At 54.8% G+C, this 25,807-nt stretch overlaps 9 protein-coding genes across 9 annotated transcripts; 6 read left to right on the top strand and 3 right to left on the bottom strand.

Moving 5' to 3' along the window:
- Positions 1-634: 634 nt before the first annotated feature.
- SETTUDRAFT_109049 (uncharacterized protein) lies at positions 635-1,177 on the top strand (the record flags this gene model as incomplete). The annotated part of the gene is made up of 1 exon (XM_008026454.1): positions 635-1,177. The coding sequence occupies one exon, from the start codon at positions 635-637 to the stop codon at positions 1,175-1,177; it is 543 nt and encodes a 180-aa protein (XP_008024645.1).
- Positions 1,178-1,321: 144 nt separating this feature from the next.
- Positions 1,322-2,365, bottom strand: SETTUDRAFT_168901 (uncharacterized protein). Its single transcript, XM_008026453.1, has one exon. The coding sequence runs from the start codon at positions 2,296-2,298 to the stop codon at positions 1,384-1,386; it is 915 nt and encodes a 304-aa protein (XP_008024644.1). The 5' UTR covers positions 2,299-2,365; the 3' UTR covers positions 1,322-1,383.
- Positions 2,366-2,403: 38 nt separating this feature from the next.
- Positions 2,404-2,897, top strand: SETTUDRAFT_168900 (uncharacterized protein). The gene has a single exon (XM_008026452.1). The coding sequence runs from the start codon at positions 2,429-2,431 to the stop codon at positions 2,738-2,740; it is 312 nt and encodes a 103-aa protein (XP_008024643.1). The 5' UTR covers positions 2,404-2,428; the 3' UTR covers positions 2,741-2,897.
- Positions 2,898-5,332: 2,435 nt separating this feature from the next.
- SETTUDRAFT_28065 (uncharacterized protein) lies at positions 5,333-5,932 on the top strand (the record flags this gene model as incomplete). The annotated part of the gene is made up of 1 exon (XM_008026338.1): positions 5,333-5,932. The coding sequence occupies one exon, from the start codon at positions 5,333-5,335 to the stop codon at positions 5,930-5,932; it is 600 nt and encodes a 199-aa protein (XP_008024529.1).
- A 1,290-nt stretch (positions 5,933-7,222) lies between these two features.
- SETTUDRAFT_130624 (uncharacterized protein) lies at positions 7,223-9,108 on the bottom strand. The gene is made up of 2 exons (XM_008026451.1): positions 9,019-9,108; positions 7,223-8,837 (listed from the first exon to the last, which is right to left on the bottom strand). The coding sequence occupies exons 1-2, from the start codon at positions 9,100-9,102 to the stop codon at positions 7,719-7,721; spliced, it is 1,203 nt and encodes a 400-aa protein (XP_008024642.1). The 5' UTR covers positions 9,103-9,108; the 3' UTR covers positions 7,223-7,718.
- A 135-nt stretch (positions 9,109-9,243) lies between these two features.
- SETTUDRAFT_47210 (uncharacterized protein) lies at positions 9,244-12,557 on the top strand (the record flags this gene model as incomplete). The annotated part of the gene is made up of 3 exons (XM_008026372.1): positions 9,244-9,351; positions 10,241-10,325; positions 10,376-12,557. 3 exons carry the CDS (start codon positions 9,244-9,246, stop codon positions 12,076-12,078), a joined length of 1,896 nt encoding a protein of 631 aa, XP_008024563.1. The 3' UTR covers positions 12,079-12,557.
- A 943-nt stretch (positions 12,558-13,500) lies between these two features.
- SETTUDRAFT_184392 (uncharacterized protein) lies at positions 13,501-16,995 on the top strand (the record flags this gene model as incomplete). Its single annotated transcript, XM_008026450.1, has 3 exons — positions 13,501-15,374; positions 15,488-16,738; positions 16,837-16,995. The coding sequence occupies exons 1-3, from the start codon at positions 13,578-13,580 to the stop codon at positions 16,993-16,995; spliced, it is 3,207 nt and encodes a 1,068-aa protein (XP_008024641.1). The 5' UTR covers positions 13,501-13,577.
- A 1,047-nt stretch (positions 16,996-18,042) lies between these two features.
- Positions 18,043-20,171, top strand: SETTUDRAFT_109192 (uncharacterized protein; the record flags this gene model as incomplete). Its single annotated transcript, XM_008026449.1, has 5 exons — positions 18,043-18,195; positions 18,327-18,367; positions 18,418-18,520; positions 18,605-19,900; positions 19,962-20,171. 5 exons carry the CDS (start codon positions 18,043-18,045, stop codon positions 20,169-20,171), a joined length of 1,803 nt encoding a protein of 600 aa, XP_008024640.1.
- Positions 20,172-22,978: 2,807 nt separating this feature from the next.
- Positions 22,979-24,284, bottom strand: SETTUDRAFT_28059 (uncharacterized protein; the record flags this gene model as incomplete). The annotated part of the gene is made up of 3 exons (XM_008026337.1): positions 22,979-23,543; positions 23,594-24,142; positions 24,196-24,284. 3 exons carry the CDS (start codon positions 24,282-24,284, stop codon positions 22,979-22,981), a joined length of 1,203 nt encoding a protein of 400 aa, XP_008024528.1.
- Between the last annotated feature and the right edge of the window lie 1,523 nt (positions 24,285-25,807).

The raw sequence follows: 25,807 nt of genomic DNA, 5'->3' as shown, positions 1-25,807 counted from the left end.
ATATACCTACAGTACGTGGCTGATACAAGTGTCCAATACAGGGCTTGTTCGCCCGCGTGAAGGTTCTTTTTTACTGCCGTGCAAGTGGGTTGGAATAATCGTCTGAAGGTATGTGCTGGGTGTTGCGGCTAGGTAGGCGTGGTGGTGTTGAGGTACGTAGTTAAGTTAGTACTGGCCGCTTCTTTAATAGTATTAGAACAACTGTTTAAAACTAGTTACATACTTGGGAATGTATCACGCTAAGTTTTCCGTTAGTTTCTTTATAATGTCACAAATATAAGAAAAGGTACGTGCTGCGTTGCATTTTTTTTGGGGGGGGGGGGGGTAAAGTACGCACGGACTACCTAAACACAAGGCTCCCCTTCATAGGGCCACGAGGCGCAGCAAGCTGTGCCCCCCCCCATTGCGCGTGATTCCGGATTCCGGGTTTAGGCGAGGTGTAGATCGGGGGCGCGAGCATGGCGGGGGAAGATCAGATCGACGGGGGGAAAGGTGTATTTATATACCATTACGAATACAGTTTACAGCTGTGGTACTTAGTTGAAGCTTGATTCATCTCAACTCAACCCAGCTGAACGCAACGCAACACAACGCAGCAGAACTTCAGCATACTTGTTGCCACGCCTGCAAAAAAATGACGTCGAAACGTGATGAAGCCACGGAAAACAGCTCGGTCGAAGCCGAAAGCTCGACCGCATCAACAGCAACACCACAGGAAACACCACCAGCATACAGCGCAAGCAGCGCCACTGACACGACCGCCCCACCAACCTACGCATCCGTCCAGCGCGCCCTCACAGCGCTCTCGCAAGGCCCACCCGACGAAACCATCTCGGTACCCATGATATCGCGGACGGTACAATTCAGCCTGCACAACTACAACCCGTTTTCGCGCAAGCAAGGCACGATCCGGCAGTCGGTCGTCACGCGGCAGATGAAGCGGTCGCAGTACCTGGCGCACTATGCCAAGGATGCAGAGGGCAATTTCATCGGCACGGGGCGGCCCGCGCCAGACGCCGATCTGGTGTTTGTCCCCAGTAAGGGGAGCAGCGAGGATATGCTGCGGCAGGCCGAGGAGGTGGCGCTTAGAGTGCAGAGGTTGAGGGGGAAGGGCATTGGGGATTGGGGGCAGCCGTTGCCGGATAATTATGGGGGGATGACGGGGGGTGCTATGTGATGGGTGGTGTTTATGAGAGGGTATGGTGCGAAGAGTGGGAGTTGGTTCGTGCGTTTGGAATCGATAGAGGCTCTGCTTGATTGTTAGGACTGGTGAGATACGAGGAGCTGAAACGGCTGTTTTTCTTGTAAGCGTATGGATTCTCGATGTTCAGCTTGTTGATACGTGTATTTAGCTGTAGAATACATCTGGATCTGTTCACCATGCTAGTAGTACCCTTTATCATCCCAAGGACTTCTTCTCTTAGCCCACTCCTCAATAGGCGTCAGTTTCACACCCAATTCGTCCACCACAGGCTTCATGTCAATGTTGAACGGCTCGTCGTCTGCCTCGTTGTAATACGTGTAAGCCTTGAACATCTGACTCACGACCGTCTCAGTCTCCAACCCTCTCCCCTCCATCGTCTTGCTAATCTTGTCGCAAAAGTCCGCCACGGTTTGATTTTCGTAGCTCAGTTCCCTTCCCCAGGCCCTCGATAGTTTCGCCGTGAGCTGGGAAAGCACAACCGTTTCAGGACCGCCAACAGGAATGTCGCGCCCCGCAAGATCGGGACGATGCATGGCTGCCATCATGATTTGCGCGACATCGTGGTGGCAAATCCATGATACGCGCAAGTCGGGCTTGTGACAGTAGACGACCGTGTTTTGATCGCGAATTGGAGCCAAGGCCCAGCCCTCGAGCAGATTATCCAGGTAAACCACAGGCTCGATGCTGATAACCGGAACGTATTCTCGTAACAGCGTCCTCATTTCTCTTCGATCATCCTGGGCTACGATGTCCTGCGGCGTCTTGGGAACCGGCATACTGGTGTTGAACAGTATCAATGCGACATTGGCCTTTTTTGCGGCTTCACCAATGTGTTTCGTCGCGGCAATGATGGGCTCGAATTTATTGAAAGATGTTGATGGGAGATTGACAAACGCCCTGTCTGCGCCTTGAAGTACTTTTTCCATGGCATCTTCATTGGAGAAATCTGCAGCAAACGTTTCGACAGGTTTCTCGTCGACTAGAAGTGGTTGCGGGTTGCGGCTCACGGCGACGACCGAGTGGCCTGCTCGCGCGAGAACGTGGACTTGGTGGCGGCCCTGGACGCCCGATGCGCCGAAGACGACGACGCGCATCACGAAGTATTATTTTGGCTTACCGTCGTGTGAGTGAGGGAACTAGAGTGAACCGAATGTAAGATGCACAGGATGTGTGCTTGCTGTATTTGCTGTGTTGCTGTATTTATTCTCATCATTCAAAGTGGAGATGGCGGAGTTGATCAGCCACCCCGCCAAAGAAGGCGGAAAATCATACCCGAATCGAGCACTCGATCTTCGCCTCATTGAATCTTATTCTGGCCTGCTACAATATTATCTTGTAGGACTGTACTCTTCGTTATGCTCGATACAGTCAGTCGACGGACTGTTGACTCTTTTGATCGATCAACACCTGGAGATAGGTGTGGCGGGGCTCCGATATCGCTCCAAGACTATCCGACCTCAAGGCCTCATAAAGAGATGGTGCGGAGATAGTTGGATACGCAGCTGCTGGATCGTGCAGCCTCTTCCAAAGCCTTGAGAGTCACCGTATTAAAACGTACCAGACGAAAACCAGCTTTAGCCCGAATTGTCCTTAGCGCCCATATCAGGCAGCGCCATTCGTACAATGCACTGCAGGGCCTTTTGGATGTCCAGAGAATTTGGTTCATAACACGCATCCCCTATTGTGCTTTTTGCAGGTCCAGGGCAGCCGTTGGTACATGTTGTTGTCTAGTCTACGAAAAATTGCTCGTGCTGCCTTGCTATTGGCTTGTCGACATGATTCTTCTTGCGCTCCGGTGCGGCAGTAAGACGACTGGAACACCAAGGCTTCAAAGAGCCCATGTAGCAGGTGCGGTCCATGAAGCATTTCCCAGAGTACAATCTTTTTGTTGAGAAGAACGCGTGGAAGGATCAACCGCCTGGAGCAAGAAGGCATTGTATTACAGACACTGCCAGGGATATAGAAGAGCTGGAGATGAGAAGGTGGCTGCAAAACTTGTTTCAGAATGTTGTTGGGAAGGATTCCGTTCTGCCCTATCTACGGAATACGGCGAAAGCGGTTACCACGATGCTGCAGAGGCTGTACTCAAGGGTTTGTTTCGAATGCCCCAGGCCTACCGCTGAGAATACAAACGGTGCGTGATATCTGAGAGCACCCATGGCTTGGAGTATACCCGGTCACATGCCTCGGCTGATGATGGTGGTACCAAGGTGCGACGGGCAGCATTTGGTGGTAAGCTACTGTACCCTGGCGTACCAGCAGGTCCTGGGGCGTCCAGACCCCGAAAACCTTTGTCTGGGTGGGTAGCTGGTAGCAAGTCGAGTTGTTTCTTTGTTTTGGTATCGTGCTGCAGAACGCTTGCATGGCCTACCCCATGTGGCCAGGATGGAGGACTTGGCGCCGTGATGTGGAGGGGAGAGCCGGGTAAACGGAGTGCAACTGGAGAGGGAGGTGATGGTGAAGCGTGCTATCGGACGTGCTGCGGACCAGTCGTGGTTGGTCCATGTCGAGGGATGCATAGGTGTACGACGCTGGTGATAAAGCCCACATTATGCAGCCAAAAAAAAGTGGGCTCCGTTGCCCTACATTTGCAAAATGCCGATAGTGCCGTAGCCACAGCGAGGGCTTGCTGTGTTGGGTAAGGAAACTATCGAGTAAGCGGCGATGGAACGTGTCGTGGCTTTGATTGGAGCGGCCATGCCTCACCGAACATGGGGCTGATGAAGGCATTCCGAGGAGCGGAAGTGGTTTGTCCGCCTTCTGGCTCCGTGTACACCTGAGGTGTCGGCAGCCGCCATGCGAAGTTGCCGTCGCAGGGATTGGAATGTCTTCTGTGGACCGAGGGCGTCTAGGCGATGTGGAGGCTGTAGAGTCGTTACAATTGCCGCGCAGAAGGGGTGGTGGTGGTGGTGGCGGCAGTGGATGGGCAGCGGAGACTGGAGCGGGCACGTCTCGTTGCTGGAAGGGGGCAGAATGCAGTCTCGTTTGCGGGCTCCGGGCTGCCTGGTGGTGGAAGAATGCGGCGTGTACTTGTTGTCGGGGCCCAGCTGTTGTTATTTATCGTGGTGCGAGGTGGAATCCGCCGGCATGGAGGAGGATGCGGTGCTGCTCATCGCCGATGGCCTCGAGGCCCGCCCTTGGCCAGCCTTACCGGGGCTCGCGCAGCATCACGGCGGCTCCTTTTTACTGGCGGCTACCATGGCCGCAGTGGTCAGCCAACAATCCATGGCCAGGCGTCGAGCGTCGATGGCGCAAACGGGGGGCGGCGTCTCATTTTGGTTGAAGTCCACGGGTCCGCCCGTGTTCACCGCGCTAGTCGCTAGCTGCATTAGCGGCGGGGAAGCTCACTGCTCTTCCTTCGTCCTTTGCAATATTCCCTTTCTTAGCAAATTCACCGACGTCCCGCCGCATCGCACACGCTTCCCTGGCCTCGAATTCGCGACGACGCCTCGCCGTGCCTGCTCGCTTCCAAGGTGCCAGCCAAGCCGAGCAAGCAGCCGCAACGCTCCCCAAACATCCAAGCCGAGTCTGTCCAGCAGTGTCCGCCTCTGTACGCCTGTGCAGACAATGCCAGCCCCTTGCCATTGGCTGCGGACCGTCTGACCGTCCCCATTAAGAGTCCACTGTGCCCCGTCGATCATGGGCGGACAAGGCTTCCGCTCCGGCCTGATACTTTGTCTGCAAAGTCAATGGCTGGCTGGCGTACCATGCCACCCGTTGCCTGGCCGTTGAGGCAGCCCGCTCATCTCCTCTTAGCGAGGCCCCGACCGTTGCTGCACCCGTATGCAATTTGGACAAGGGTTGCTGCTTCAGCTGCCGCCCACGGTTGGGGCCTACCTTGACCGAAGGTGAACAGATGGGTCCCTTCCCTTGGTATGACGAAGCTTCGGCCTGGAAGAGCGGTGCCGCTGGTTGCCATATAGACCTCCAAATCCTTTCAGCCTGCCATCGACTAGCTGAGATTCCTCCCCCTCAGAAAGCGTGTCCTCGCCCAAGCATCCCAGGTCCTGGCCCCTTTTTCTGACGCCATATATTCGATAGACTTGACACGGTATTTTCAGCATCCCTTGGCTTCTCCAGTATTCCATTGGTTTGGACCCTGAGCTAGCTCAGCCTTACAAGGTCGATATGACGACCTCTATCTTGACGCCGCTCAACAACAGTCCGTTCGGGGTGCCAGACTCGTACCCTCGAACAATCTCGACAATGTCCAGGGGGCAAGGCTACTTTTTTCACAACTTCAACCCAGACGATGCCACAGGATCTAATAGTTACAACTTCCAACACCCACAGCCACAGAGCACTGAGCACGCCTTCTCCAATGTCTGGGGCACATCCCCTTTGACGACTGCGCCGCCACAGGACACACACCACGCATTCGTTTCGCAACCATCTGTCAACGCAAGCCCGACATCGACAGCAAGCATCGACCCTGCGGCTCTATCTACACCGACCTTCACACCAGCCAACGCATCAGCTTCTTTCTCTACACCCACGTTTACATCAGCTAATTCTTCTGTGGCTCTCGCCACACCCAACTTCACGCCCGCAAACTCATCTGCCGGTTTCCACCATCACGCCGCGGCCATCTCCCCCTCGCAATCACATTTCGACACCAACCTTTCCTCGTCCTCGCCCCTCGGCAACGAAACATCTTGCCTGGTATCCCTACATGGGTTCATCAATTGCATAAACCGTCATGAATCCATCATCCGGATGACGGTGTGAGAATCTCTCTCTCTCTTTCTTCATCTCACACATAGAACCGACCCCCCGACCCCCCCCCAACCCCCTCATACGCTGGGTATGAGACAGAGATACGAAAAATACCTCCCACGACCTAACCCAACCTAACCCGACCCAACATGCCATCTCACAGTGTTCTCGAATACGGCTGCGTAAAGTCCTGTGTCGACGCTAGCCGATCCGCCTCCATCTGCAAATACTGGGCTATCCTGCCATCGGGGCAATGGGCATGTTGACCGAGGAGTTCCTTGAGGGCGCGGACCTCGGCCTGCAGCATTTCCTTTTCGGCTCTCAGCATGCGGTTTCTGCGCTCGTAGTCGCGCGAGCGTTCGACCAGCATTTCTTGCTCCATTTTCTGCTTGCTCCGGCACTTGCTGGCGGCCCGCCGGTTCTTCTCGAGATAGATGGCGCGTGCCGACCCCGGGACCACGTACTCTGAATTGCGGCGGCGGCGGGGAGCGGACTGTGTGGGCGATGTCCGGTCGTCTTCTGCCTGTGAGTTAAGGCTGTTGCTGCGGAATCTCGACACGATACGACACGAGACCACGTATGGCTATGACTTGGAGAAAGAAAGAAGAAAAAAAGAGAGAGAGAGAGAGAGAAAAGCAAATCACCAGAACATAAACAATCACGCCAAGCAAACAAACACACGCCTCAAAGGTGATCTTTATAGAAGATATTAATTCATATTCGATTCGAAACTCGCGGCTTGTATCGTATACATTGTCTTCTCTTGAGGCGCTGTCCTGAGGTGCTTGGTTCTTCTGCCTTGCCGGATGCGATGCTGAGTTGGTCTCATGCTCGACAGAAGATCATATCTGTGTGCAAACAAACAAACAAACAGGTCAAAAGGTATGCAAGTACACTCGTCTTGATTGTTTTGATCGAGAACAAGAAGAACAGATTATGCATTTTTATTTTGAGAGAGAATCATATGCAGATGTACATATTATCATTATGTAACGTGCTTAGAAAGAAGCGATATACAACAGATTTAAATGCCGGCGTTTTCGCCAATTAACACAGACACCCACCGTGCCCATGGCCATATGTACCCAGTGTGGAAAAGATAGACAGATAGATAGACACCTGATTCGCCTCGCGCCAATTGCAACATCGGAAAAAGTCCAGCTCATAGAGAACTCACAAAGGTCGTGTACATGAATGAGACTTGGTGTCGCAATATTTCCCCCCTAGAAATGTAGTATCCGTAATATAGTACAGTTAGAAGAGAAGAGAAAATACAATCGAGAAAGTTCTGGGGGGGAGAGGGGGAGGTTGAAGAGCGCATGACTTGTCTCAGTCGTTGGCGGCGTTCCATTTCGTGGACAAAGACGCCCCCGCTGGGTGTGAAGTTGGGCGGCGAAGCACGGACGATGCCGCGATTACCGAGCGAAGGAGCGCGTATCGGCCGTATTATGGAATATGCACTAGTGTCGCTATGGGGTGGTATAAGATTGCACTGCCCCGGCCCCTCCTGCATTTGGCTCTTTCGCACACGCGCTTTCATCGACTTGTCGATTTTTTGTTGGCTCGGGGCGACTCGGACTTTGTGCGGTCTCCCTCTTTTTTTTATTCATACATTGCTCTACGTGTTTCGCGTAGAGCGATGCGGAATCTGCTACTGCTTTTGGTCAGCCTGACGGTTGTGGCAGACTAGATGTACCAGGTGAGCTTGGGGACCTGGTAGTGGGGAATAACAGAATAAGAGTCGGCTGTGGTGATGCCTAGATTGGGTCCAGTCATGGCTGCAAAGCATCATATGGGCTCAGATGGTAGCCGGGGTGGGTGTTGAGCTCCAGATCTGTTGTCCGATAATGCTGCGCGGCCATTCCAACCATTGAAGAAGATCAGGTGTCGCTGCTAACAGCAGTTCTGATGCTGCGAGTATCCAACGTGGCCATTTGGAGACCCACCACACCTCACGACTCTGAGCCAGCAGAGCAACAAAGTGAGTAGTGATGATGCATGTTACAGGATTGTGTGCTGCGAGAAGATCGAGAAAATGGCTGCTCAGCTGAGCTGACCAGACAAAAAGAAGGGAGTACTCATCGCGATCGGGAGGTAGGTGGCGGAAGCGGACATATATGTTGTGGAGGCTGTCGATGGCTTTTGCACAGACTTCCTTGTCCTGGCTGTCTAGTAGCAACTCGGTAAGCTCATTCAGACGGAGTATTTCCTGGGGCCTGTCGTCCCCGGCAAGTTCATCTAGCGCCCTCAGGTCTTCTTGATTGGACAGGTCCGTCATTTGCTCAAAAATCACCGTATCTTTTAGTTGATCCCAGTGAGGCATGACGACGACCTTGATACCTTGAAGCAGCATAAAACAATGATGAAGTGCGCTGATGGGATCTTCGGGTTGCTCGAGTAGTGCCGAACCAAAGTTGTAGGTTAGGAGGACAGAAGACAATAAAAACATGGGTAGAGCTAACTCGAGTTTGGGCGTCTCTAGATTTTTCCTGTATGTGTCCAAAGCGCGGCTGATGTGGGAATCGGCTTGGAGTAGGAGGTCCTGCCGATCTTTGGTTGGAAGCAAGGATGCTTGGTGAACGGCAGAGAGAGCCAGGAAGCCGCGAAGAAGGAAGGGATGTTCAAAGCCTAGTTCGACGAATTCTTCTTTCCAAAAAGCACTCCGTTTTGCAGGGTTGGGGTGCAAGGACATGGCGCATGTCGTGGTCCAGTGATGCAGCAACTTGAGATCAGCCAAAGGGAGCTCGGGACTACTTTGCGCTGCAGCTGGGCTCTCGGCAGCAAAAGGCTCGGCAAGTGGTGAGTTTGCGCCGGAGATTGGTGGTTGAGGCGTCGAGTAGCTGCCGGGTACTGTCGGGAAAGTGCAATGAATGTCCAAGCGAACGCAGTTGGCGCATCGTGGCCGCGCTTCGTTGCACTAGAATGCATGGTAAGCAAGACGTGCCACGGTCACTGCAATAAGAATGCTGTAGCTTTACGAGGCCCCCCGCACGTCAGACGATCGCTGTTGAGCAAGATGTGTAGGGATTGGCAAAACACTTGAGCAATCCACTTTGATTGGCTGAACAGGGCTGGGCCGCAGTCGAGTGAAGACGTACTTTGGTGTGTCGTTGCTTGCATTGGAAACATCCTTTCCGAGACTTGGTGTGCGTCTTGCGCTTGGCGACGCGTTGTTCCGCCATAGTCGTGATGATCAGGGGAGTGCAATGGCTTGCCCGCAGGAGACGGCGATGCTGGCGTTGAGCTGAGGCGCAGCCAAGGTTTATGTAAGCAACCAGTCACGTGCTTGACCCAGCCGTCTGGCATGTCCCGTCCCGCCAGGGATGGACACCTTTCGTTGCATCATCATTCGCTTGGAGACGTGGCAATTCAACATTGGAAACGACAGGGTTCTATCGGAGATGGTCTATGAGATTGGACGCCGGGAACAGGTGTCCCCAACCACAACAGGAGCATTGGTTTTGTTTCATGCTTTGACCGATACCACGGCAAGTGTACATGCACATGTAGGATCATTTGTCTTTCTCTGGTGCTAGTCCCTGAACTCAGCCTGTGCATCCGCATTGCGTCATCCCACATTCTCTCTCTCTCTCTCTCTCTACTGCTACTTGCTTCTTCGAGTGCCGTTGGCATTCTTCTTGCCGGGGTGGCTGCCGAAGAGGCGCTTGGGTTGGTGCTCGAAGCTTTCAGGCATGCCCGTCAGAGCACAACTGGTGCTGGCGAGGACATGCACATGTTTCAGACCGAACTGCTGGTATCTGCTGCAATGCCCCCGGCTGGCGCCAAAAAGAAAAAAAAAGAAATCTTATTTGCTCGCTGCTCATGGTCAAGCGTCGGGTCGGAATCTCAAACGCAGACTGGCGATGATGAGCGAATCAGGATGCTCCGGATGAAACGGCACGGCGTCGACGGAACAGCATGGTGAAGCGTGGGACTGGGGAAGACGGCGAGCGCGAGAGCGAGAGGTGCGAACAGAGCAAGAGGGCGGACAGAGGGCAGCGGAAACCAGTGCTAGTGTATACACGCCGTGGTGGTGTGGAGGGAGGGGGAGCAGAAAGGGCCGGGGCTGGGCAGGCACGCGAGGCTTGGCGCAGGGTGCTTGGGGAAGGGGTGACGTACCCACCTTTCGGTCGCGCGTGGTGGGTGGCACCGTCGGGCGGCGGGTGTTTGTCTGGCTTCGAGTCTCGCCATGTGCCGAACTCGCATACTTTTTGCATATTCCCGTCGTCCTTCCTCGCCCTAACTCATGGTGCGTACACGGCTCTGCCCCGCTCGGCTCGAGCACGACAACGACTCCCGCTGACTGCACTGCGTACTTAGGCGTCGCTCCTGCGGCAACTCGTCGCCGGCCCTCGCGCCCGGCATCCCGAGGCTGGACTCGACCTCTGCTATGTGACGGACAACAGTACAGCCCTCACGCCTCTGCTGTGCCTGCGCCGACTGACCGCGTCCCAGTTATCGCCACGTCGGGCCCCAGCGGCACATATCCCCAGCGCGCCTACCGCAACCCGCTCGACTCGCTCGTCAAGTTCCTCGACTCCAAGCATGGCGACGACTGGGCCATCTGGGAGTTCCGCGCCGAAGGGACGGGCTACCCTGACTCGGAGGTGTACAACCGTGTATACCACTATCCCTTCCCCGACCACCACCCCCCGCCCTTTGCCCTCATCCCGAACATCATGGCGAGCATGCGCAACTGGCTGCACGCAAAGAAGGGCCGAGTCGTCGTCGTCCACTGCAAGGCCGGCAAGGGCCGCTCTGGCACCGCCAGCTGCAGCTATCTCATCAGCGAGGAGGGCTGGCCTGTCCAAAAGGCCCTCGACCGCTTCACGGAGCGGCGCATGCGCCCCAACATGGGCAAGGGCGTCAGCATCCCCAGCCAGCTGCGCTGGATAGACTACGTCGACCGCTGGACCAAGCACGGCAAGATGTACGTCGAGCGCCAGGTCGAGGTGCTCGAGGTGCACTGCTGGGGGCTCCGGGACGGCGTCAAGATCCAAATAGAGGGCTTTGTCGACGACGGCAAGCTCATCAAGAACTTTCACACGTTTACGCGCGACGAGCGCGAGATTGTCCGCGGCGAGGTCAAGACGACGGGCATGGCGCAGGCCGTGCAGGAAGTTATGTACAAGAATGGCTTCGGCCCGTCCAAGAACAGTGAAGCCTCCAAGAACGGGAGCACGTCTTCTCTGGAGCAGAACGGCGAAGGCGCCCCTGTGGAGCGAAACGTATCGCGCGAGAGCCTTCCCATGGGCACCGGCGACGTCGTCTTCCGCCCGTCCAAGCGCGTCGTGCTGGCCACCAACGACATTAACATTGACGTTGAGCGGCGCAACAAGGCCGCCTTTGATCTGACCATGGTCACGGCTGTCGCACACGTGTGGTTCAATACCTACTTTGAAGGCAACGGCCCCGAGCAAAACGGCAATGCTGACGACTCGGGCATGTTTGAAATTGCATGGGATGCCATGGACGGCATCAAGGGCTCGTCGCGCAAGGGCACGCAGGCTTTTGAGCGGATAGCCGTCGTGTGGCGTGCACTATCGGCCGACGAGGGCCGGCCTGGCGTAGTGATCAAAGAGCCAAAGGAAGGCGAGCCGGTCAAGCAGGCACAGCCCGCAGACTGGAGAGGCGCCCATGGCGTGGAGCCGTCCGAAGGCAAAGACCTTGGAGTCCGCACTGCCAGCCCGACGAATGCTGAATCGGACATTAGCCGTGCAAACAGCATCCGAAGCGAGAACAAGAAGAAGCCAGTGACTGTCAAGATGCCGGGCAAGAGAGACAGCGAAGACAGCGATACCAAGGATGTACGGCCGCTTGGGCCGAATGGCGAGGAGGTTGTGGCAGAGCCGAAAGACAGTTCAGACGGCGGCCAAGTGGACGGGAGCGGGCCGGCAGCAGCAAGGTCTGACAACACGCTACCGGGTGCCGTGACAGGGACTAGCGCTCCAGCGAGCGATTCGGAATCTCAACACCAGAGTGTCGGGTCGCCTGCCACTGGGGTCAATGGCGGGGTAGCAGGTGAAGCCGACTACCACATGTCTGGCGCAGCCGCTACGGGCGATCTTCCCGATGGCAGGCCGGAGAGCGAGATGAAGGATGCCAAAGAGCACGGACTGGGCCATTTGCACTTTGGCAAGAAGAAGACGAGCTCGTGAAGGCCGAGATTGCCCCTGCAACGGTAGCCATGATGGGCGTTTGCCAGCAGGGCTGTATGTATGCTCGGCTTCGGGCCATGTGGGGGGGGGGGGCGTTATCTGGAGAAGCTGCATGGCGGCTTGGGGGAACTTGTGGTTGGCGTCTGGCCAGCGTATCACACACAGGCGTAGGCAGTGTGTCGCGTACATGGTGCATGGGGTGTGTGTATATGTGTGTGTGCGAGTGCATGCGTCCATGTGGCGTTGGACAAGGCGATTGTGTTGCCACAGGCCCGTTGTCGTCGGTGAGTTGCAAGACTGGTTCTCGTTGTTAGATATACCACTTTTGTTGTGTTTCGGCCTGGCGTGACAGCAGCAGCGGGCAGGTTGTCTTTTCTTTTCTTCTTTCTTTTTTTGCACTGACGGCCTGTTTTCTGCCGTCACAGGTTAGGGTCTATAAATATGCATGGCTACTGGCACGGGTGCAAAGTGAGGCGGACGTTGCACACATAGAATTGACGGCTAGAGCATTCAATGTTCCCCCCCCCCCAGTGCTAGCTAGGCCATTGACGGCGACACACGAGCGACAAACACTGCACGTCGGCAGCACAACTGCGCACTCCCAAGACCCAAGCACGCCACGGCACCACGATGCGAGGTGCGTGTGCATGGCCGAGCCAGGGTCTCGAACAGCGTGTCGGAAGCGTTGAGTGGGTGTCACCCATTGCCTTGGCCATGTGCAGCTGCTCGACCACGGACGACAAGTGCACGCTTGCATTCACACGCAGAGCGCGGGCGAGGCTGAGAGTGAGACACGATGCTCGCCCGCACATTGGCCACGCCCTTTTCACCGGAGCCCGCCAGACGACAACCAGCTTCCACCACCACCACCACCATCATCATCTGACCATGCGCAATTCGCGGCAGCCTGGAGCCAATGCGTGGTGAAAACGTTGCGCTCTCTTTCTCGCTTCGGGGGCACACGGTTTCAGCTACTACACCTACATGGACGACTTCTTGAGTGGGCTAGGACGTGTCCGTACAGTGCAAAAAAAAAAGCAAGCCCTTTTTTGCATCTCTAGTGGGATGCGGAAAAAAGCAAAAAGGGCGGCGCGCAAGTGCAAGCATGCTCAGCCTTGCCCGCCGCCTGCTTCACTGCAACAGCAAGCCCGTTTGCCATTTGCTACATTCACGCATGACCCAATGCGGGGTAAGCAAGAACGGAGGCAGAAATCGGTGTACGAGAAAAAGCTGGAGCCTAGAACGGCCATTGCAGACGTGAGCGCTAGCTGTTGGCGCGCTACAGTAGTGTGTGAAGGTGATCCGTTATCACTTGCGGCTCTCGGGCGCAGGTTGCATATGGATAAAAAGGTGCACATGCGAGAACAACTCTCTCCTTCTCCTCTACTCACTCAACTCACTTTCTCTCCACCAGGACATACTATTGATTTTACCTCACGGCAGTTGTTCTGGAATTCACCTAGGACAGTCCACGATTCACTGTCTGCTACGTGCAGCTCATGAATGGTCAAGATAGCTCACACACCTTGGCAGCCATCTGTACTTTACCTGCTCAAGTAGACCAGAAGCTATCAGATACATCGTCATCGCCGCCAGTCATCATTGCGACTCCCTCGGTGGCCTCTGAGCCCGACGGAATCTCACTGCACGAGGGCAAAATGGACGCTTCACAGGAGAGCGCTGCCGCAGCTCAAACGGCCGACAAACAACAGGCAGACGATGGAAAGCAAGTTTCGCTTGCTCAGCAAACCAAGCAAGAGAACAAGATTGACACGAGTGCTAGGAAGAAGGTGCATGCAAAAAGCAAACATGCGTCACACAAGACCAGGCGCAGAGGGCATGGCAGTCACGTGTCTGAAACCAGTAGCTCCGACAGTGACGGCGACTCAGACCATGACAGCAGCGAAGATGACAAGGCCAAGCAAAAGAAGAAGAAGAAGAAGAAACGGGCGTCGGCCACTGTACAGGCACCGGCCCAGAAGCAGAGTAAGAGTAAGAAGCAGAAGCAGAAGACGCGGGTAAAAGACAGGAAGAAGAGCAAAAAGTACGAGTCAACGACTGAAGATGAGACGGCGTCTGACTCTTCGGGATCTGAGTCTGACTCGGAGGTTGCCGACAAGACACGCCGCAAGGGTGTGCTAGCAAAGGGCAAGAAAAAGAAGAGCAAGAAGATTGACGACGCGAGTTCCGACAGCAGTGAGGATTCGTCGTCGTCGAGCTCTAGCAGCGAGGAGATGAGCAGCGAGGATGAAAAGGCCAAGAAGAAGGCGGCGAGGGCAAAGACAAAGGCGAAGCGGAAGAATAAGAAGGCGAAAAAGGCCGAGGCTTCAGCGTCGTCGTCAGAGTCATCGTCGAGCGAGAAAGAAGACGCGACCGTGCCGTCTTCGCCCCCGGAAGTCGCCGTCACCGAGGACACTCTCGAAGCACAACTAGCTACCGTCAGCAGTCTCCTGCAAAGCCTCAAGGCGAAGAAGCAGTCTGCCGCTGAAGCCGCAGCCGCAGCCGCAGCCACCAATACCAGCTCGTCGGCGAAAGCCGAAAAGGCGTCCAAGAAGAAGACGCTGGAGTTTAAGCGCGTAGACCAAGTCTTCGACCTGAACATCCACGACTGGAAGCTCGTCGAGAGCAACAAGGATAAGAAGGACAACTTTGACTGCGTCTTCACGGTGCGGCGGCGCCTCAACTGGGAGGGCAAGTACGTGGAAACGCGGCTGGACATCAAGTCCAAGCTGCTGCGGGGCGCGCTGCAAGAAGTGCTCCGCGAGTGCAAGAGCATCAGCTTGGTCGAAGACGTCCCGCAGCTGGATCCCCACACGCTGTTCCACTACTACGACGAGCTCAAGGCCCACGTCGACAAGACGCTGAAGTCACGGCTGCACAAGGTCAAGCGCGGAAAAGAGCAAAAGCGGCTGAAGCTGCAGATTGCCCAGTGCAAGCTGCTGCTCGGCTACATTGACGAAGACTACACTGCGACGCGCAAGGCACTCAAGCCCATGCTCAAAGCAGGCACCATCACATACGACCTGGTGTGGGCGCTGTTCAAGCCCAACACGATTGCCTTTACGCCCACGTACCAGAACAAGGATGACCCGCGCTGCTTCAAGGTCGACGGCAGCTACGAGTACGAGAGCTGGATGACGGGCATCAAGTCGTGGTATGTCGACGGCAAGTACCTCGAGTACGACGGCAAGACGTTTGGCCTGGGCGACCACCAGGTGGCGATTCAGGCCTTCAAGGGACATCGTAAGATTACGAGCCTGGCGGCGTATCCGCTTGCGTTTCACAAGGATCCCGAGGTAAGGATATTTCCTATTCCATGTGTGTGCTGTGATGAAGTGAGAGAGCGTGTGTGTGTGATGGTGTGATGAAGAGAGAAAAAGCCAAGATTCAGAGCTAACGCCTTCGCAAGGGTATCCGGAAACAGCTTATTGAGCGGGGTAAAAAGTTTGTTGCGCTCGAGGGCATGAATTACAGGCTCCAAAAGGGAATTGCGTATATGAAGCATAAGAATAGTATTGTGCGGTTCATCATTAACGGGCGTGTTATGGTGGACCCGGCCATCTTCCGCCGTATCAATCCCAATTACCCGCTGTCGTACCTGAGGGCAGATGAGCTGGCTCAGGACGAGGAGGACGACGGGGGGTGTGAGGATGAGGATGGTGATGGTGATGACGATGATGCAGATGACAACAGCGATGAAGGGTGCGGCTGTGCGTCAGATGAAGAGGAAAGGGAAAAGGACAAGATGCGCATAGTCATGTGGAAGGACAAGAAGGGCCGGAGACACGCCATCAAAGTACGACAGAGTGTCATCGACAAGGAGGTTGGGGTTGGTGGTGACAATGGCAATTCACTGAGCGGAGACGAAGACGGCGAGAGGCCACGGCAGGTGTTTACCGAAGAGGAGCTGCTCATTGCGTCGCCGGTGGTGCTGGGCTTTGCCTTTTCCGACAAGCTGTGGCTGGAGTTTTCGCTGTCGGGCATCGAGGACATCAAGTGGAACGACGAGGCCTTCTCCAGCCTCGTGCTGCCGGCCGAGGTGAAGCAGAACCTCAAGGGTCTCGTGTCGTCGCACCGGTTCCACGCAGCCAAGACGATTGATGATGTGATCCAGGGCAAGGGCAAGGGCCTGAACGTCGTGCTGCACGGTCCGCCGGGCGTGGGCAAGACACTGACGGGCGAGTCCATTGCAGAGTATCTGCAGTGCCCGCTCTACGCCGTGTCGGCGGGGGAGCTGGGGACCAACAGCCGCACGCTGGAAACAGACCTCAACCGCATCATGGACATTACGCACTCGTGGGGCGCCATTCTGCTGCTCGACGAGGCCGACGTGTTCCTCGAGGCGCGGCAGCCACACGACATCCAGCGAAACTCGCTCGTGTCGGTGTTCCTGCGGCTGACCGAGTACTACCAGGGCATCCTGTTCCTGACGACCAACCGCGTCGAGACGTTCGACGAGGCGTTCCAGTCGCGCATCCACATGGGCATCCGGTACGAGCACCTTCCGGCCAAGGCGCGGAGGAAGATCTGGCAGCAGCATGTGGGCAAGGTAGAAAAGATGCGGCGCCAAGCCGAGGCCGGCGGTGATGGTCACGAGATGAAGCCCTTCACCGACGCCGACTTTGACGAGCTCAGCAAGCGGAACATGAACGGGCGCCAGGTACGTCGCGTGTCCAGGGGCACATTGCTCTGTCCTATTTTCTTGTCCCTGGTTTTCCTGTCTTTTCTTTTTCCCCGAGGCTAACGTTTAGGGCGCAGATCAAGAACACGGTCAAGACTTCGCAGGCCATTGCACTGGCGGAAAAGGCCGTCTTCAGCATGGAGCATGTCAGGCGGGTGCTCGAGGTCGCGGAGGCGTTTGAGGATGACATGAAGGGCGGCAAGGGTTATCGTGATGCCATGAGACAGTATACTTAGAGTGAAGGGGAGGGGGGGGGCTGGGTGGCTGGAGGCCTGGTTCTGGGTTGGGGGGTCATGTCGGTGCTGGTGCCTGGAGCTGGAACAATGGCGTGTGTTCTAGTGTATGGCGAGTTAGGCTGAACCAATGCAGCTGGATGTCCATGGCCATGAGCTGGCTGGGGCATACATACATGGCTATTCATGGGCGGTGATGTTGCATGCAGTGGCCGTAGCCGCGGGCATGGGCGTGGTGGCGTGTCGGGGTGCTGCAGCGTCGAGGCGGCGGCCGTAGAGTGGCCGCTGTTATCGCAGTCTCACAGCGAGGCGTGCCGTCGTCGAGGACGGGGGAGCAAAAAAGAAGCAAGTCTTGCCGCTGATCATGACGCTATGCGACAAGCGGGCTGAGGGATGGGTTTGGCGGAGATGGGTCCGCCGGCCAGGACCGGGCTCGGACCGATACTACGGCTGCAGTGGTTTGCCAGCGCGGGCAGGCCGTCGCTCTCCACCACGGCGGCGCAATGCGCAGGCGGCGGCGACAGGCTGCATCGGGATGGGGGCCATTTCATCGCGAGGCCATGCACGCCGCGACGACGCCCTTTTTCTCTGCCCGCGAGCAGATTGATGCCAAGCCACGCGGTGGCTGGCCGAGTCTCCACCACTAGCCTGAGCAGCCCCTTCCCCCCCCCCCCATCTCCGCCCCCCGCCAAAACGGCGCGCGCAGGTGTCTCTTTTTTCTGGGGGGGAAATCTGAGGCGACTCGTGGGAACAACCGCTTTTTATCTTGCGCCCAGGTTATTCCCGTTCCAATTCTCACCACCGCTCGCATCAAACCCGCCGCCGTGGTGCATCCATCCAGCAGAGCGCACTCGGGCCCACGCCTCACCAACACCCGCACCAAGACTGGACACACAGAAACAGCATCGCCATCGTCACGGTCGCCGCCCCAGCTGCAACAACAGCTGCAACCGCCATCATCACCATCACCACTACCACCGCTACTAATACTACCACCACCACCCCTCCCCCTACTAACATCGCCGCCGCTGCGGTCGGGCATGCTGCACAATGAAGGTCGACGTCAAGCGCTCCACGCCCCAGCCCTCAACCAGCCCCGGCGCCTCGACCAGCACCACGCAGGGCGATGCGCCGCCCAAGAAAAAGCAGAAGCGCAACAAGCCCACGCTGAGCTGCGAGGAGTGCGTCGAGCGCAAGACAAAGGTGCGTCGTGAACAAAAGCGTCGGTCGGTGCCTGCGCGACCAGACAAGCACTCGACGGCTGACCGCACCCGCAGTGTGACCGCACAAGACCCCATTGCTTGGCCTGCATCAAACGGCAATCCACGTGCAAGTACTCTGAGATCGCCAATCTGATTGCTTCTTCGGCCGACAAGTACTGCCTCCCCCCCAACCCCACGCCCTCTTGCTGACCACCACACGCAGGGCTGCCGGTGCCGCGCGCAGTGCCACGGCCCGCTCCAAGAAGACCTGTTCCAAACCTCAACTTCACCTTGGCACCCACCCCCAACATGGCAATGCCAAGCCTGTCCACACCAACAACAGCAACAACAGCAACAACAACAACAACAACATCCCAACCCCAGTGCCCCCAACCCCCGTCAGGGCCCAGTACCGCAGTGTCTCGCTGTCCTCGACGGGCTCCTCGCCCTTTCTGCTGTCCAACATCCCCTACTCCAACCACACGCCCGCTCCCTTCTTTGGCCTCGGCTCCGAGCATCCCTTTGCCAACTACTGGACCAGCCGCGGCGGCCTGGCCGAGGTCGTCGGGGTCCTGCCAGCAAAGGAGCAGGCCGACATCCTCGTCGACAAGTACTTTGATGCCGTCGATCCCGTCTACCCCATGGTCCACCGCAGGAACTTCTATGCCGACTATGAGCGCTTCTGGTCCCTGCCCCTCGAGGAGAAGCACACGGCCGATCCTGTCCTGGTAGCCCTTCACTTTGTCGTCTATGCCATGGGCACCCAGTTCATACATACCACTGACAACCGCGAGCACGCCCAGATTGCAGAGTTCTACATCTCGGCAGCCCAGCAGGCCCTGCGCATATCGTCGTACCTCAGCCGTGCTTCGGTCAGAACGCTGCAGGCCATGGTGCTGATCGGCTACTTTTTGATGAACGACAACCATGCTTCTGATGCTTGGGCCTTTGGCGGCGTCCTGGTCCGCCAGGCCTATGCCATGGGCCTGCACCGTGACCCTGACACGATTGCCCCCCGCTGCTCCCGAAGCGACAAGCAGCAACGGCGGAAGCTCTGGCAGGCCATCTTCTTCCAGGACACGTTTCTTACCGTTCTTCTCAAGCTCCCGCCAACCACTGTCTTCTCCGACATACAGCCAGAGTCTTTGAGTGATGATCTTGACGACTACATTCCCAATGCCTCTTCGAGTAATGGCGCTACCGATCCCGTCATAAACCCCATGAGCATCAGCAACATTGCCTCGAACCTTGATCTCTACCCTCCCTATGAGCTTTCAGACCGACGCTACATCCGCTCCATGTGGCACATGGCTAATCTTGTCTCCCGCACCGTCTGCGTCCCACGCTCGCTATCAACACCTTTGACTACCTCTGCTGCCCAAAAATCCGAGCTTGTAAGCGAGTACTTTGCCTTGCACAGCAGCTTTCCAGTCGAGCTCACTGCATCTGACGAAGCCACCATACGAGCCATGGCCGAGCAAAATCCACGTGGCTTGAGACAAAATCTCTTTTTTCGAAGTAATTTCTGGCATTGCGTCATGGCTATCCAGGCCGACGAGAACCCTGCCGAGGGAGTCTCGTGCGATGTCAAAGGCGCGCTGGACGCGGCTAGAATGGCCTTGCAATCTTTCTTCCATTTCTGGGAATACCTCCGAATCGACGCGAGCGTGTGGTGGGTGTTTCAGCATCGTGCTTTTGAGGAAGCGGTACGTCTCTTGGATCTTGTTTTATACGATTGTTTCTTTTTTTTTCTAATTCACAATCCAGCTCCTCATGGCCCGCATCCTCGGTCAACAAGCACGACCCCTTTCCCCCACGCAATCCGGCCTCCCTCCTTCCTCAGATCCCCTGCTCAAGGAAGCAAAAAACGATGCGCGCAAATGCCTCGAAATCCTCGACGTGGTCGGCATTGCCCCTGAGATGCAGAAGACGAGGACTGAAGTCCTCAGGACGGCGTTTGCGGATATTCTGTGGTAATATAGAAGAATCTCACTTCTTCTTCTTCTTCTTCTTCTTCTTCTTCTTCTTCTTCTTCTTCTCCTTTTTCTTCTTTCTTTCTCTATATTTTTTTTCTCTTTTTTATTTTATTTTCTATACTCATTTGTAAATCATGACGTCTCACATTTCTTGCAACGAGCACATGAGACATGTAATATTATATCAAGCGAACGAGTGAGCGAGCGTACTTCGCAGGGGGTTGGAGGGGAGGCTTTGCACAATTCATAGGGCGTTTTTTTTTCTTTTTTTTCTTTTTTTAGTTGCTCGCTTTTCTACTTGTTCATTATGGCTTGTGACTTTGTGCATGCGCATCTTGTTGTTATGTTATACTCTGGCGATACTATACGAAATGGGGGTTTTTCTTTCTTAAATTCTAAACATCAATCCAGGTAACGTATTTTTCCAGGCTTTCAATGAGTTTATATATATTTTTAGTACTTGTTTTTTTTCGGTACCGCTTTCTTTCTTTCTTTCTTTCTCTCTTCATGAGGTGTTATTTTTTTGAATCATGTTTCTTGGGCTCGCTGCGTGAGTTGTAGCGCTCGCTGTGCATGTAGAATAGTGAGGCTCTGGGGAAAGAGTAGATGGGTGGTGGGGTTCTGTGGGATGCTTGTATGTATGTATGTATGTATATATGTGGGGATGGATGGATGGATGGATGGATGGATGTAGAGTCGTATCAAGGTATATATCAGACCAACTGGCTCTTTTTCTCTCTCTCTCTCTCTCTCTCTCAAGTTCTTACAAATGACTAAACTGGGGTGAAATCATCTTTTATGCTGATTATTATTCTCCCTCTCAATCATTCCCATTCCCACGTGCAGTTACATAAGTACACCCTTTTTTTTTTTTTTTTTCCAAACTCGAAATCTCGAATACGGAAAATGGCGCTTGGGAGCCGTATCATACGTACGTACGTACGTACAATCTTGTGCGGAATTATTACGTACATGGAAGAAACTTCCTGCAATGTATTGCATGCATGCATGCATGTGTATATAGTTTTTTTTTCAAGCCCTGGTACTGATAAATCACACGATGCACCACTCAGTCAATCGCATGCTCTTGCTATTAAACATCTCACACTCCCCCCTCCCCTCCCCCCCCCTTCTACTTTCAAAACAAGGTTCCCAACAAATTGCTATTTTCCTTTTCCTTTTCCTTTTCCTCTTCTTCTCTCCCTTGCACTTGTACTTGTACATGTACATCTATACATACTTAATAGATACCCAAGCGACATTCCAACATACACACATAAGGATATACACACGACTCAAGTCTCGGCTCTACTCTACTCTACTCTACTCTACTCTACTCTACTATACTCTACTATACCACAGTCCATCCCATACACGAACAAGCCGCATACAACCGAGCTGAGCAATTCCAATTCCAATTCCAATCACGATTTCAAGGGGTTCGCATATCTCGCCATGGCTATGTCCGAGGAGAAGACAAGGGAAAAAAAAGGGGGGGGGAACATTGTCAGATGTCAGTGGTCCGAGGAGAAGACATGATTGAATATGTTTCACACACACCCCCCCCCCCCGCCTCCCCTGTTCCCTTCATCCATCCCCCGTCTCTCTCCAGTCCCAATCCCAGTATTTGTATCTGTCTGGTCGAAATATTTGGTGTAAGACGATAGCGCCGTAAGACTGGGAAAAAAAAAAGTGGGGGTTTGTAGAATGGAATAGAATAGGATAGAATAGAACAGTGCTCTGTCGACATAATCAACAACTATGATGTGCGAGTGCAGTATTACCGTGGAATTAGTATGCTGGAATGCGGGCTTTGCATCAGGAAAGTTAAGATAAGGCACGTCAGGTCATGTTAGCTTAGGTAAGTAGGTGTATATGTAGGCTAGGTGTGAGAAGCATGTGATGGAATCGCCATCACCATCACCATCCAGCCTGGAATCTGAAAATTTGTCGGAAGAGTGTGAGAATAGCATTTCTTGGTTACCTACCGTCATTAGGATGAGGAAAAGAAATGCCCCAGGAGACATACATATGTAGGTGTGGGTGTACACCTAGAGGCAGAGAGAGACAGAAAGTAGCGTCATGCAAGCAAACGGGCCGGATCCTTTTACTGTACTTACTGTACCGCACCCCCCAAGTCGGCCGAGTCAGGAAAAGCTTGTCGGCCGCCACCACAGTCACAGCAGTTTGCCACACATCCACACAAATGCACATGCACATGCACATGCACATGCCTAGTCGGTGCAGTCCGCCGCATCAAAGCAAACAAAAAAAAAGGCCACACGACACGCACCCCTGCGCTTATCGCAGAACCCCCCAGACCTATATTCATGCAAACACGCCGGGTGGAGCGCGAAAAAAAAATAATAATTCGTCTGTTGATGGCAGATGGGGTGTTGCGCATGCACATGCACATGTATGTACGTGTGAAGGGGGGGGGAAAGGACGAAGAGACGGATGAGGGAGGTGAGTATGTAGCAGGTAAGGGGGGGGTGTTGCCAAGTAATATGGTAATTTATATGTATGCAGGTCTCCTGGGTAGGGTAGAGTAGAGTAGGGGAGTAGGGAGAGTAAGCCAAGCCGGGGTTTTATGCAATACACATACACACATACACATACATACACATGTATGCATGTGCGAGAAACGGAAGAAAGAAAGAAAGAAAGAAAGGCGTTTAATCAACCACGTATGTAAGAGTCTTGAACGAAACATGTAAACATAAACAAAAATCTAAAGTTTTTTTTGAGCAAGTGTCAAGCACAGGCATCCCGGGCTATTTGTATTATTAACTACAATAGGTGGTTTGGCTAAAAGCGCTCGTGTACATGGATTCGTGGTGTTTTTCCAGATTCTTCGCTACCGACGGTGGAGTGGCTGGCGCCTGCAGGGCTGCCTCCTCGCCCTTGCTTGTGTCGTCGATCTTGGTCGACGGATACTCGAGCGCCGCGCTCGTCAATCACCCTAGTTGTATTGTAGCTAGGGTGGCCTTGTTGCTGCTGCCATGCTTGCGAGGGCATGGTCGAGCTCAGGAACGTTTCTTCGTCGGAGCCGGCACTTTCGCGTCGCGCGCGCGATGTAGTGATGGTGACGGACTTTTGGATGCTCGGCTTGAGCGTGCTGAGTTGGTTGCCCGAATGTTCTTGGCCGGATTTGAGCGATGGCTTGCTCCAGGGCATAGCGGAGCCGGAGCGAGTGATTTCAAAGGCTTGTTTCAATAATGGCCGGAGTGTTGCAATGGATCCGGCGGTTATACCCAGGCCCACTTCGACTGTACTCCAGATGGCAAAGTCGGTTGTGCGGTAGAGGAAATCGCCTTTGTAGCCCTTGATAGAGCTCGTGTATGGCAGCCGGATGATGGTTGCTGTAGAGCCACTGTTGAAGTCAGACTTGTTCTGCAAACGAGACTGCTCGATGCTACTTACATAGCCGCCAGAGCAATGACAGAGGCCACGACAACCTTCATGCGCTTCTTCATGTGCAGGCCCTGGACAATCAAAACGGGGAGGATGGCAAAGACCCAGTCGGCAAAGGCATTCAGTCCAGAGACGACAAACGTAAAGTTCATGACGAGTGCTGAGGACAGACAGACACCCTTGGCATTTGGGTCGAGATTCCACCAGTACGAGATGGGCTTGCACTGAAAGATGACGACGGATGTGTATGCAATTCCCACGATTCCCGATACAACCATAATCAGACGGATAATCCAGATGTGAAGCGGGACAATGGTGATGCGTAGCAGGAAGAAGCCGACCGAGATCTTGAGCATGCACGTCGACAGCGTGTAGAAGATTTCGCAGAAGAACCAAAAGTGGAGGGCCGTTTGAGCTTGTGCATCTGAGAGCTTTTCCCGCCGTACGCCCGTTCCGTGGACGGCGCCGCCAATCTGGGCTATGAGGTATCCGGTAAAGAAGCACAGCGTGACGAGCATGGTGTAGTCGTCAACGCCAAAGCCCTTGACTAGGAAGCATCTACATGAACATCAGTTAGGGGTGCGTTGGCCCGATTTTGCAGTGGGCCTTACCGCACATAGCAGCGGAGGCTGACCGTGACCCAAGCCAGAACCAGAAATGTGAGGGCTATGGCCAAGACCTGCCCACTTCTATCCTCCATGGTGGATGGTCAGTTTGTGAGGGAGTCGTAAGTATGTGAGGAGAGGAAATGGTGGACCAACACCCGGCAAATCGAGCAAGAGAAGCAGCAGCATATTGTAGGCCATGAATTGGTTCCCCACCCCCCCCCCCGGCGATCTTGCCTCACAGACGTCTCAACACTAGGGTCCAAGCCGTGCATGCGTTTGGTTGCCCAGCCGTGTTTACGCTAGAATTTTGTAAGCAACAAGGCCGCTCATTGCTATGAATCCTGGTAGCGGTCTTGGAGACAAACTGGTGGACGAGCCCGGGATCTTCGTGGGGCGACATGAGGTCCTTTGGTCTGGAAGATCGGCAACGTGCCTGGTGGAGCCGATAAATTTGTCCCTGCCAGTCGAATTATGGGCCATGTCTGCCAGGTACTGCATCATACTGGGCTCCACCATGTGGGAAAAGGGGAGGTGGGTAGCGGAGGTCGGCAAAGGTTGGACATTTGGGTCAGCGAGCGGCAAAGCACCCCCGCCCGCCGTGGCACGCTTGACGTGGGCCGGGCCATCTAGCGTTGTCGACATTGGGGCTCGGAATCATGTATGCGTTAGCCGTGGCATTGTCGGGATGCTGCTTGTGAGGTCAAGGTAGGATTTGTGAAGAATGATTTGAGATGGAGCCGATCGTTGCCTCGCACGTCAAAGGGGCCTGGCGATCCAAGTAGACGCAACACCTCCTATCTCCAGGAAACAATTCGCAGCTTGCATTGCCGTGTCGTGGACGGCTCCTTCGACACGCTTCATGAGCCGTTTTGCGATCTGACAGCGGCTGTGTGTATCCACGTCCATGCTCGACTTGCTGTCCAAATGAGCAGCGTCGCCCGTGCCGTGGGCGTCTAGCCATTGATTGCCGTCTGGAGGTGTTTGGTACGGTGCAAAATAGCGCGGGATGGACCGTAAGCAAGAAGACTGCCCGCACCGTTGCGAGAGATGGTGTCCGCGCGGCGCAGCTTGGGTCAAGCTTCCCCGGGCATTCGTCCTCGTCGCCGGACTGGTTTGCATGCGGCAATTGGAGTCGCTGCTTTTGGCTCTGCAGATTCGGCTTGCGAATCGAGTGGGCATGAGGGGCAGTTCTTTAGGCGCTCGGCACGTGAGCCGCCATATCCATGCACTAGCCGTCTGCCGGAACGATGAACCTAGCAGTCGGAATTTTAGCCCGCCGCCACGCAGTCACAGTTCCTTTGAGACAATCCTCCACATGTACGCCTACGTGATGCAGAGGCCTTTGAGCTTTCTTGCTGCCATGGACATGTATGCGTGGGTCATGAAGCCCGTCATGGTTCTCTTGCGTCGATATCCCCTCCCCCGGCAACACCCATGACGCCAATCTCTCTCGTATTCGGAAGGCGATCCTGCGTTCGCCCTGACGGCTGGATTTCTGATGCTGGCACAGGCAATAATTTGGAAGATTTGCTCCGTGGGTCATTCGCCATGCTTGCTCTGAACGCTCGCAAGAACGGCAGACGGGGAGCAGTCCGCGCTGTCTCGGCTCTACTAC

Source organism: Exserohilum turcica, assembly GCF_000359705.1.
Source record: "Exserohilum turcica Et28A unplaced genomic scaffold SETTUscaffold_18, whole genome shotgun sequence".
Classification (NCBI taxonomy): domain Eukaryota; kingdom Fungi; phylum Ascomycota; class Dothideomycetes; order Pleosporales; family Pleosporaceae; genus Exserohilum; species Exserohilum turcicum.
This window is presented reverse-complemented; position numbering and strand designations above follow the sequence as displayed.